The 13,437-nt window shown below is 39.7% G+C and overlaps 1 protein-coding gene across 1 annotated transcript in view; it reads right to left on the bottom strand.

The window, feature by feature from the left end:
* Window positions 1-3,130: 3,130 nt before the first annotated feature.
* The window catches only part of PLCXD3 (phosphatidylinositol specific phospholipase C X domain containing 3), a 117,353-nt gene continuing 107,046 nt past the window's right edge, over window positions 3,131-13,437 (bottom strand). Inside the window, exon 3 of the mRNA XM_089496113.1 lies at window positions 3,131-11,233. Coding sequence (XP_089352239.1) covers window positions 11,077-11,233 — 157 coding nt within the window. The 3' untranslated portion in view covers window positions 3,131-11,076. The remainder of the gene's footprint in view (window positions 11,234-13,437) is intronic.

The following is a 13,437-nucleotide window of genomic DNA, read 5'->3' as shown; positions in this document are numbered from 1 at the left end:
TTCAGTTCCCCACTCAACCATGGAAACCCATGGGGTAACCCTCAGTGAGTCACACACACCCCAAAAGCCTGTGATAGATTTGCCTCAGGGTCACGATAAACCACCACCACCACCACCAACAACAACAAGGGTTTCTGTCCCTTCTGGTATGACTTGTATTTCTGCAGACCTTGAGACTCTCCATATCTGGTGATATGTATGTATTCCTGTGTATGGTTTGTAACCATTTTGGTTACATAAGTTTCAACACTTATAGCATGAGTTTTCTTACTATGATGCAGGATGAAGACCAGCTGCTGCAAGATGCTTTTGTCTTCATTCGTCACCTTTGGGTTTTCCAGAGGCATCTGTTTGACCTCCATAGGATATTTGACCAAATTAAACCTTTGGTCTAATCCAAGGAATGTCATATTTTATTCCCATGTTCTACCCAATAAACCAAATGATTCTCACTCAGGTCTTAGAAAAGTTCCATTTGGACTACAGCTCCCAGGATCCCCAGACAGCATTGCCACACAGATTTTAAAGAAGAAGAGCTTCTTTAAGAGGCTCTCCATGCTGGGATTGCCTGTATTTATGGAATTTGACTAGTGCATATGGGTAAGAATTTCATTTCAGTTTGAAGAATTTATCCAAATTTTCAAATTTCAGGGAAGTCAAAACTGAAACATTTTTCTATCCTAATCTCCAGGTAGGTCTATGGGAGACAATACAGTACTTGGCAGATAGACCAATGGGCTGTCTTGGTATGTGGCAACTTCCTATCTAATGTTTGATTATTCTGTTTTCCTAGTTACACATGGCTTAAATATGAAGTATCACTGCTAGAAGAATGAATGCTTAAATATTACCTCAGTCCTCACTGAGCTCACTGTTTGGTAATTGATGAATTTGAACATTGATCAGTTTCCTTCCTAATCCCTAGAGAGAGCTATAAAACTAAATTTTAATTAATTTAATCTCAGAAGAACATTGTTATTGACATTGAGAGGCCTCATTGGTATGCAGTGCCACTAGCCTTTCTGGGCAATAAGAGAGGGAGGGGGAACGACAGCCAGGCCTTTTGATTAGTTTGCCTTCACCTTTTGCCACCGAGGCTAATTTGCATGAAGATTGCTTGAATCCATGCCAGGAATAAATTGCTATGTCTCATAATTCATAACAGAGCCATTTTGAAAGCCCAGTCTGAAACCATGAAGCCAAGAAGACAAATGTGGAGGGAGACCATCACTTTGACAAAAGCAAACGATGGGAACAATTCAATTACATTTTGTGCAATGACCTATAAATCTCTCTCTCTCTCTGTGTTTGCAGTGCGGTGGTCAGAGCCATAAGTGATAAAGGAGAATCTAAGCTACTGCTCTCCTCTTTTGCTGAACTGTTTCTCCTCCACCTCCCCCTGCCCCCCATTTAATCTATCATTTTCATTTGATGCAGCAGATGTGAGGGATGTTACTTCTTGTTATGTGCCCTCACATTGAATCTGACTTATGATAACCCAATGTAGGGTTGCTAGAGTGAAGATATTTCTTGTCCTTTTAATGGTCATGTAGAAGAGGGGATGTGAGCAGGTGATGCTTGTCACACCCTCAGGTAACAAGCAACATCTGCTTAAATCTTCTCTTCTACACATCATTAAAGGGAAAGGAAGCATCTCCAGTTTTGACTCTGGCAACCCTACCTATCATAGGATTTTCTTGGCAAGATTTATTCAGCAGAGATTTACCATTGCATTCTTCTGACTGAAAGATTGTGACTTAACCAAGTCACACGAATGGGTTTTCATGGCTGAGCAGGGATTCAAATCCTAGTCTCCTAGAGTTGCGTTCCAACACCCAAACCACTACACCTCGTTGACTCTCTGAGGAACTTTACTACTAATATTTATATGTAGTGTTTCTCCCTCAAGGCTTAAGGTGATATACAGTGCATCCGCACCATACGCAGCCACACTATATGCAACTTCGAGCATACGCTGAAGCTGGTTAACAATTAAAGAAATGGTGTGTGCACCTGTGGTATGTGTGCTGCCCTGCACCGTGAGCACCCCCACCATTTTTTGCAATGGGGCATGAGCATACACGGATTTCCCCTTATACGGTGGGATTTGGAATGGATCCCCCATGTAAGGGAAGGGCCCGCTGTACATAACTTTACTCCTACCCACCTTCAGTGGTGTTCCCATGCCTGACATCACCCAGTGTGTGTGAGAGGCTGCCCAGGAGATGGTGGCAGCCAAAAGGGGGCTCTTGCCCCTTTTTCCTTCTTTGTCATGGCAGCCTCCTCTTGAGTAGGGAGCTTCCACCACATCAAAGCCTGGAGGGATGAACTTACCCTTTCTCACCCCACAGTGGGAAGAGAGCTTAACCAAGTGTCACCCCTCTTCTGTTGTGTCACCTGGTGTGATCAATACCCCTCACACCCTCTAATGACACCACTGTCCACTTTATTATCACAAGAATTCTATGGGATGGGTCAGAAAATGATAGTCCCAAGGTCTCCTAAGTGAACTTCAAGGCTGAGTGCAGATATGAATCTTCCAATATTGATCTTCCAAAGCCAAGAAAACCATGGCCCCGAGTTTGCAAAACTTGTGAAGCACTGTTGATGGCAGGATGTTTTGGAGGTGTCTCATTCATAGGCTCACCAGAAGCTGAAGCTGACTTGATGGCAATTAACAATTTTAATACTGGGGATGTTTCTTTTGTTAAAGCCTCCGCCTCTGATACCAAAGTATCCAAGATCTCTAAAGGTGAAATGCCAATTCATAATTAGCTATTAGTTTACATTTTCTAGCACCATTCATCTTCTGAAGTAGAAAAATCAAGAGTTATAGACAACCATAATGCCAATTTCTCCTGTAGCAGTAGAATATTCAGTTTTCCCTCTGTAATCATTGCTTAGCTCCAGAGTGAATGCTCACTGGTGTTTAGGAGGAAAGATATTTTGTGTTGTGGTTATAAATTTGCGCTGTACATGCTGAGTATACAAAAAATCAAAACAAAAATTAAAAACCTGCCTAAGTGTACAATCTAGGGGAAACAAGTCACACAATCCCCACATACCATATTTCAAGGCTTAAACTGCATGATGGCAGTGGGAGAGTGCCATCATGTTGGGCTCTAATGCCTCCTAGCAAGATGTATCAGGAGAACAAAGTGAAGAACGCTGTATATGTACCTATCTAATCTGGGAACCAGATATGATCAAAACAAGATGATGGGTACCAGAGCTTTATTAGACATTTCACTTAATACAAAGAAACTCTTTTTTACATGAAATGCACATTCTTGTAATAAAAATTCACATTTGCTATATATAACCAAAGGTGGCTTGTCTATTTTCTTTGTAATGCAACATTTATTAAAGTATTTGGAATCTAAAAGAAAACAAGGGTATCTCTGTGAATCTTTGGGACACATTGCAATTTCAGCCAATTTAACATATTGACAAGCTTCATCCAAATATAATCTAGTCACTCCAATGTGATGGCAAAGTATAGGGGTTTTAGAAAGAGCTTTCAGTACAAGTTTTTTACAGAGAAATAAGGAGGTTAACAGCATTAAAATGGTGATTACTCAGAACTTACTGCTTTATTTTTTTAAAAAATAACACACCTCCATCTAGATTTCCTTGTTCTTTATTTTCCATTATTATGACCTCAATTCAGCTAGAGGAAATTGTCATTAAGCCTCACAGAAAGCAATAAACGGGTCACATATAATGCAGCAGACTTATTCCATTGCTTTTAACGAACTGTAGTCCAATTTCTAAGCATACTTATTCAAAAGCAAGCCTAGTGGGACTTTATTTCCAGTGTACCAATGTATTCTGATAACAGCCCTAAGCACAAGCTGGCTGACATTTTGTTACTGACTCATACAAGTGTAAGATGGACATTTACTGACATATGTCTTTTTGAGGTGGTTGGAATTCACCACTGACGTCACAAATTTACCTTAATCTATTTTTCCTTTTGTGACGGGAATGTCCATTTCAGTTCTTTTCCTGCTCAGACCGTCAAAGTAAGTCTAGCTCACCAACATCCAGTTCACCAGTCCAGTAATACTTGCAACGCTGTGGACCTGTCACCAGAAATATTATTGGAGTACTGAAACTGGATAAAGGGAGCACAGTTTGAAAAGACTGAGTACAGGATCTGTGCAGAAGAACGGGCACTTGCTGGAGACTGTACATGTAATCACATTTCACTCTACATCTGCATTGGGTCATTGTCATTGTGGACTCAAGATGTGTAGATACAGCTGGAACGTGTGTAGGTCAGTATAAAGGACTCAAAATTCTGGTTTTGACTAGCCATTTTCATCACTGCTTGTCACAAATGAATGGTCTGACTCATTCATAGTATAATCCTATCTGTTGTTTACTTGGATGTAAGACCTATTGGACTTACTTCCTGGTAAGTATGAAGAGGATTGCAGATTTAAGAGGAAGGTAATTTGACCCCTGTTTACTGTTCAAATTAATTTTCATTGGTATTTAGAATTTGATGAATTTCCCATATTCGTAATGATTGGATCTTCTCCTGAACATTCAAGAACCATCACAAATCTAGCAAAACAAATATCGATTGGTTAGTTTTTAAAAAAATATATTCTCACTTTGTCTCATAAATTCAAAACCCAAATTTGAAGGGCAAAATCACAATTGTTGTTATTAGATATAGATTTCAAATGCTACACGATTTGCCTGTTGCCTGCCTGCCTTCCTGCCTTCCCAGGTTTGCAACTAGTTTAACAGCAGAATATCTGTTGTTGATGAGGTACAGATTCTGTGAGAAGTATCTATTTGTGTCATCATGAAACCTACCAATCAATTTTGCCATATCAGATCTGTGGTTGTAGATTAGAAATTTATTCCTTTAAAAAATCATTGTCATCTTTACAATAAAAATTTGCATACTTTGGGAAGGAAAATGATCAAACATTAAAACTGTGGTCCAGGGTGGCATATAAAAAGTTGTAAGCTTTCAGTGGGCTTAGGAGTGACCTCAACACATTAATTCTCAACCACACATACTTCAAAATTTCACAAATTAAGCAGATGCAGCATTAAGAAAAGATAACACAACTACCCTTTTCATTTGGATCAAGTTGCTTAATTCTCATATACAGTACAATGTACACAACCCACATCCCTGCACACATACACGTAAATACACACATGAAAACTTACGGGACCACTGGCACAATTTCAAAAATTATGACAGGGGGATCACCAAACTCTTAACAAATTGGTAATCAATACATTTTACATAGCATACAGCATATTTTATCTTTTGTTACCAGGTTAAACAGGTACAGTTTAGAACAATGTAAACACAGAAGCTACCGCAGCGTTATGCCACATAGATTTTATAATACACTATTAGCTTTTGCTTCACTGTTAAAAAAAATGAACTGATAAGATCATTACTGGCTGAACTCTTACAGCTCACGCAAAGGGCACCCTTCAAGCACCAATATTTGTCTTTCCAGATGCCCTGCTTAAAATTAAACTTACAGAAGCTATTTGGTGAAGCAAGCTGCTTGGTGAGGCAGACTTTTTACTCTGAGGGTTCAAGGAAGGCCATTGCCTTTTGCTTTCCTACACACAGGAAGGAGCATTTTAGGATACTCCAGTGATCTAGTAAAAAACCACATTGGATTTAGATGGGAAAATGGAAAAGCAGGAGTAGGTCAAACTAAGGGCCCGAACAGACAGGCCAAAATAAAGCTGCTTCGGGTCCCTTTGGAGGTATGCTGTTTAAATGATACACACGTCTTAAGAGGCCAGAAGCTGTGCCAAAGCTGCACTGCAGTCCTTAGGATAGGAGCATGGCTTTGGTGTGGCTTCCAGCCTCTTAGGAGGCATGCATAATTTAAACAGCACACTTCCAAAGTGGTCCAAAGTAGCTTTATTTTGTCCTGTCTGTTCAGGGCCTAAGACAAACAGAAAGGGACAACCAAACCTCAGTCATTTCAAATCTATTCCAGCTGTGATCACCCTTCAACATTTCACCAACGGAAACTGGGACACATGCTCAAGCAACATCAGAGTGTGGTCAAGTTGTCAAAGGTCGTTAATGAGGAAGAAGACACAAGCTAGAAGAGGCTTCCACAGTTTGCTTTTGCCAGAGCTTGCTGGGAATTGCAAGATTCTGCCCCACCATCCTCTATCCCTTGCTGAGTTGAGTGCAGTTGGTAATAACTGAAGTAAGCTGAGGACAAAGGCAGAAATTGGAGGAGGATAGAGAAAATGGAATATTTTTAAAGCATCTGAAAAAGTGGGATTAAAAAGAATTAATTGGGACTCTCCCTGCCAAATCAGGACGTTTGGCAGGTAGACAAGCATCTAATTACATAGAACAAGCAACTATGGTGCAGAAGAAGATTCCTCATTTGCATCAAAATGCAGTGGGCCCTCCATATTTATTGGGGTTAGGGACAGAGGACCCCCCATGAAAGTGGTAAAACCACAAATAAAAAAACCCCCACAATTTTTCCCCTGAGAAAAATATAGGAATCCACCAGATGCTGACCATAGAATTGTGCTGGAGGACCTACAAATTCCTGGAGAAGTGTTCTGTAGGAATCTCTAGGTCCTCCAGTGTGGAAGTTGACCATAGAGGACCTAAAGATTCCTAGAGAAAATATATTAATAAAATCTGTGAATAATCAAATCTATAAAAGTCAAAGCTGCAAATGTGGAGGACAGACTGTATGTCTCTAGGAAATTCATCACTGGGTTTGGACAAACATCAGATATGGATGGAGATATCAAATTCTTTGTCTCAGTTAGTTTTGAATGTGATACATGATCCCTTTACATACTACACTGTTATAGCACTATATATTTCAACTGCCATGACATCTATTTTAGTTGAATCCTGGGATCTGCAGTTTAGGGAGGGGTATTTAGAATTCTCATCCAGAGAGCTCTGGTACATCATAAAACTAGAAACCTCAGGAAATGGAAATGGAATCATGGTGCTTTAACAGTGCAATGTCCTGGCTTTGGGTGGCATCAGACTGAAGGAGAGCCACCTCTTTGACAGTAGTCCCAAAAGAGTGTTTAAATAATTCTACCCATGAATTGTTTCACAAGAATTTGGTCTCACACCAGGAAGACACTGCAAGTTTCATTGCAGGGACTTATGTAATGAAATCCTTCCCATGTGGCTTGCTAAAAACTGAGAACAGTTTTAAAAAACAAACAGATTATTCTGTGGAGATGGCCTATGTGCAGCAGCATTCAGGTTTCAGCCTTGCCACAGTACAGACATGAAGAGGGGCAAAATCTCACCCATTTGAACTGGACTTTTAGCAATTTTGTAGTGATATGACACAAAACTCTTTCTCTTTCTTTGGAGACAGAGAGGAGAGAAGTGCTAAGAGATTTAGGATCACTCAGCAATCGATGCCAAGTACCAAATATGAGACATCACATTGCCAGTTATGTGTGTGACATTGTGCAGATGGTAGAATTCCTTTGGAAAAGTGATGGCAAAAGAATCAGCCTACCTGACAATAGTTGAAACCAGAGCTTGGGAGTAATTGGTTGCAAATAACTAACATGTAATTAATTATTTCCCCCCATAAATAAAGTGTAATTTAGGCCCTGTACAAATGGACAGGAAGGGGTGGTGAGATGCTGTCCCTTTCTGCCCTGGATTGGTGCCGTGGCAAATGCACACCCCAGGACCAATCCGGCCTCCACAGAGCACAAAAAGGAGCTGTTTTTTTTTACTTCTTTTTGTGCCTCTGAAGAGGTGCCACAGCCGATGCCGGGTGGCTTGATCATGCCCCTTAGGCGCAGCCCTGTTTGGGTGCTGCACCAAAGGGACGTCATCAAGGTGTGTGCCGTCTTAATGGGTGTGTGCAAAGATGGTGCCCAGGCAGCGCGGGGAGGGCTCTGAGCATGAGGATGCTCAGCCCTCACCTCACCCATAGACCGGTGATTTTCACCCATCTGTACCAGGCCTAGGTTACATTATAGTTATATCTTTACACTGTAACTCTAACTTTTGATTTCTTCTATAGTTATAGGGATGTGGCCTCATTAAATCAGGAAAATAGACTATCATATGGTTAAATGCCTCATGATGCTGTTTTGTGCTCTGTTATGGCCCTAAGATAATGATGAGGGTTGTGGAATTCAGCCCCCCCCCCTTTTTTTTTTTTTTAGGACATAACTAAAAGCAACTATTTTGGTTTCTTCAGGAAGATAGAAAAGCAAAGATTTAGTTTTTTAAAATTGCAATATTAATGATAATTAAACATGGAGATTCTCATGGAATTACAGATGTAACTAATGTCTTTTAATTCCTAAGCTCTGCTACTTTCTCACCCTATGTACAGAACCCCAATTGGACATAATCTTTCTTAAACACCGAGTCCTCTACCACTCCTGAAGGCAGAAAGCTAACAACACCCCAGGACAATTACAGAAGACATTGTTTTCTCCTCCAAAACTATGCTGCCATCTCCCAGCATCTCCTGCTTGAAGTGCTCATCTTACTCTGACTATAGGTAAGGCTATCCTGCCACAAAAACATTTTATCATGGGATGGATAATGCTGTGGTTACAAAGACAACCCAAATCTTATAGGTTCTGGGGATTGTGGAAAGGTGGTGGTGACTCTTAAAATCAGGAAGCAGAGGGAGGAATCATATGAGAGGCAAAAGAGTAGGGAGATGATGTGATTCAGAGATTTTCTTGTCATGAAGCAAGGAATGGGGAGTTAAGCAAAAGTTGTGTAGGACCGGGATGTTGAAAAGTGGTGATGAGAGAGGTTATGGTTACAAATGATGTAAATTTTTGCTAGGTGTTCATGGTCCAAGAAAATCTGTGGTATGATTATCTGCTCCCAATCAACTATGTTAAGGCTATTTTTCTGAGAGAGAGAAACCAGACACCTGATTCATTTATCAAGCCCCTTTTTTGCATCATGTTATGGGCTCATAAAATCACTTGAGTTTCTTATAATGAGAATCTACATCCACCAACTGTATTTTTTAAATTTTAGGGCAAAGGTTGGCTACCTGGAGCCCTCTGGATGTTTTGCATTACAATTTCTTTCAGCATGAGCCAGCATGAACAATGTTCTGTAATAATGGGAACTATAGTCCACAGTATATAAAGGGCACCAGATTGCCTAATTCTCATTTGCAGGGGGTGGAGAGGCTAATAATTCCTTGTTTCAATGACTTTGTAACCTCTTAGCATGTCACATATTCCCTTAAGAGCAACATGAGTGGGAAGATCTTCCATTAAATGTGCCGTAGGTGGTATTTTGTGAATAGCTTTTCATCATACATTATTTCACGCAGACGATGAAGGGTTAGTATAATGTAATGTTATTAACTGCACATTGACCCATTCCACTCTTTAAATAAAACCATTTCCCCCATTGTTGAATAGGTGTCATTTTTATTTTTCAGTTACGGTGAGCTGGGACAATGTTAGCCTCTGTGCTTACAGCTCTCTTTCATTATTCTATTTCTCAAAAAGGTTTTCTTTAGGATATAAATGTATCTTTTTCTAAGAAAAAGGAAAAACCAGTGAGCTGGAGCTTGACTTGGTAATGCTTACAAGTACACTGGTGAAAACAGTGGGACTTATTAGTCATGAGTTACTTGTCTCACTGATTTCAACGAGTACTCTAAGCATGACTAAAGCTGGATCCAGCTCAGTGGCCTAAAACCCACTGGTAATCTCAGACAGATTATACCCATTAAATAACACACTTCGATTGGCACTTCAGTTTAGACTTATATGTTTAACTGTATCCTGTCAGTCGTATTAAGTAAATTTACCCATTTTTAAAGATTAAACTGGAATGATATTTGCTGTTGTTTTCTTTAGGAGGAAGTTACCATTTTTTCAGTTTGTGATGAACTGTATATATAATTTTGGACACCTTTTAGAGTTAAAAATTAGGCAAAAGGATTGAGCACACTTTATAGATAACTAATGGATTGACTGACTGAAAGTGTCAACTGAATAAAAATAATGATTTCTATTGACTTCTGAAGATGACATGCCCGCAAATGTTAAACGGCGATCACTCTCTGAAAAATGTACAATGAAACTCTGACTTTCAATCACATTCAAAAGAACAAAATGAAACAAACAATGGAAGGCTTCTTTTAAAAAACAAACAAACAAATAATGTAATGCATATTCAAAAGCTTAAATCCAATTTAACCTTAGTGGATCATCCTTGCTAGTGCAGTAGTGCAGGTTGTGCAAATCATCTGTGAAACTGGTAGTGTAAAAATTATGCAAAAATGTTGTCCTGCCCATTTCACAACCAACTGTGCCACTCATTATACAATCTTTTACTTGTCATGCAACTGCATCATACAACTCTCGTGTATTAAAATTGTATTGGCTACTGCTCTTGTTACTAACTCTGAAAGTGTGTGAAAATGCTAGCACAACAGGCTTTATGCTAGCACAACATAGTTGGATGCTGGGCAGAATTTCCAAACATTTTTCATAGCTTCTTTACACTATTAATTGGACCGACAGTTATTTTCTAATTTTTGGCTGGTCTTCAGTGTTGCTGACATATACTTTCAAAAAAAGAGCTATGCCGCCAATTTGTGCAACATTAATATGTGTAGCACACTGCCTGATGAAGTGCTTTGATGGTATTAATACAACTTTAATTCATGGTTCGATTTAGGATGATGGGATTCCATTGCACAGACAGAGGGCTATATATGGCCACCAGTTATGAGTTAAGCATAGTGAATGATCATCAATATAACCCAAAACATATTTGGTTGCTGATGTATTATTTATTCATGGATTTCTTGCATAAGATAGCTGTATGATTGAAACCTGGTTGGTTTCCTGAGACATGAGCTAACTGATGTCAAGAAATGATCACAAGTGCAAAAACATTTTTTCCCATTTTGCCTACCTTTTCTAAGTCCTCAGTACATTCAAAAGAAAAGAATATATTCAGCATGTGCTTGCAAAATCTGTGTCACAAGATTACAACCTAACCTAACACAACTGGGAAAAAGTTCCATTTTGGAGTATACTGGACATATCATGGTACTATCAAGTTGTGTCAGCTTCACCTTCATCCAAGCTGTAGTTCAGTTTTATCACTGTGCTGATAAAGTCGCCAAGTTCTACAAAGTCTGCCGTGACAATGTTGATACCGCTTTCACCTGGCGTCTGAGTCCGGACCCACTGCATCATGGCAGGGAGAGCTCTAGTGGAAAAAGAGAGAGGGGGAATTTACACATTAGAAAAAGCACAGAACTCAGTATCGAGAGCACAGCTAGGAAATAGTTCATTGCAAATAACAAGTGTCGTGCAATTAATTACTGAAAAAAAGAAGGTCTAACTATATTACTTGATAATGCATCACACTGAGGGATAATTTCACTGCTTTTGCAGTATAATGCCAGCTTTCACCATCTCTATTCATTCACAGAGTGTGTGGCTTCACTACATGGTGGAAGAGGAATATCACATGGTTCAAGTGCTGGATCACATTCCATCTTATACTGGGAACTGAGGCAACAACAAATGGAACAAATGGTTGTCTTTCTGGTGGCAATATAAAACTTGGTTTCCCTTCATCATAATTTCCATTTTCTGCATGCTTCAGTTCTTTTATTTGACATTATTATGCATTTTTGTTGAGGAAAATTTGAGACCATGCTCTGTAGGAGCTATCCACACTATTGAATACTCTCAGCTACACTATGCACTCTGATATTAGGAAACACCTTCTGGCTAACTGGAAGATGGGAGAGGAGGAAAAGGAAAGTGTGTGACAAAAGGAAATTACAGACAAATTCTAATGTCCTGTTCCACAATCATTTAACAGTAACTGCAAACCAAAGGGAAAATGTCAAGAGGTAGTATATATTCTGAACTTCAGCAGTAGATATTCTGAATTTTTCCAGCATTAATCATGGTAATAAACAAAAGGTTCTCTAACAGTGGTTGTGGCAAGATCCATAAAATCATCCACTCAAAGGGTAGACTCTTAATGTTGTTCAGCCTTTACATTTAAGCTCACCCATAAAGAACTATATTGAGTCCTGAGATTTCAGCACCAAAAGCTAGGGATGACTTCTTGGGGCATCATAGGACATGTGCCCTGATGATGCTACAATGGTGAAGTTACAAACATAACCTCTGAAGATGTCATGAAGAATGATATTTGAACCATCACCCGTAGGTATGCAAAGTACGTCATTGGAATAAAAAGCAGCAGGCCTGATAAATGAGTAATAACACACACATTTTTCAAAGCTGTATGTTCTCCTTGACATTCCTCACCCTGATGACTGTAGAGAGGGTCCAGGGCTGAAGATCTGGGAACTGTACTTATATGCCATTAAAAAAAGTCTGCAGCTCTGTGTTCCTTCTTACTCACAGAGTGTACCTTAAAACTGTTTCCTTCCCTGCAGCAATATACAGAACTCTTTGGTTCTCCTCTGTTTTAATGTCACTAAAACTACGTTCACCATTACATCTATTTCTCTCGCTGTGTGGATTTTTGTTACTGGCCCTTCTCTTCTGCCTTTAACAACAGCCTGTTTCATAGTCCTTCAGAAGGCAAATCTTTCTCTATCACTCGATTATTATGCCAGTAATTAAAAAATCCACCTGCTTCCTTTCAAAATGCCAACCAGCTGCTAAAAGTGAAAGGAGCAAAAGATTTGGAAGCTGTGTTTATTGTCAGGCCATTCTTTCAGTTCGTTCTTATTCCTTCAAAACCGAAATCCCTTCTTTTTCATAATCATATGAAGCTAGCTGCCTTAAGCTAACCTTTAAAGCCCTACATGGCTTGGGTCCTGACTACTTGCAGGAGCGCCTACTTTCATATAAGCCCCTGGTGATATCATGTGTTGTGCATTAAATACCAACCATAGTTGCTCACAGCTTGTCACTGTCACAGTGAACATATTTTCTGTTTGGAAGTTAAGACAGAAATCTTACATAAAGGTGCTCTTCCTAACTCAAGATGAAATGAGGGGATTATTAGGAAATTAGGTAGATGGGAGGAGGAATGTTTAATTTAGCCAACTTGTTTCTAGCTAGAAGGTGGAGGCAGAGCAGAATGGAGGGTGAACCCTGGCACCACAACAGATGGGAGGAAATTAGGATATCAGCTAAGTGAACATAGACTTGCCTGGAAAGTCTATGTAAATCACAGCAGCAAATCAATTAAGCCTTGAAAAATTGTAGCAAGGTGATGCTCTTCTAGCTGAGCTGGAAATTTGCACATAGCCCTCATGTCTCTCCTAGAGATGATCCTGAGATCTGGCAACCCTACTTTCAACTCAATTTGATTCAGTCTGAACTAGGGCAGGGAGCAGAAAATGTCAAACGGGTGTTTATGGGGTGTTGTGCAGCAAGCAATGAGCAGGCAAGCCAGCAACAAGAGAAGGGGCATAC

This window comes from Sceloporus occidentalis, unplaced genomic scaffold, assembly GCF_023333645.1.
Source record: "Sceloporus occidentalis isolate IW3139 unplaced genomic scaffold, rSceOcc1.0.p SCAF_1, whole genome shotgun sequence".
In the NCBI taxonomy this organism is placed as follows: Eukaryota; Metazoa; Chordata; class Lepidosauria; order Squamata; family Phrynosomatidae; genus Sceloporus; species Sceloporus occidentalis.
Note: the sequence above shows the minus strand (reverse complement) of the source record. Positions and strands in the feature narration are given on the sequence as shown.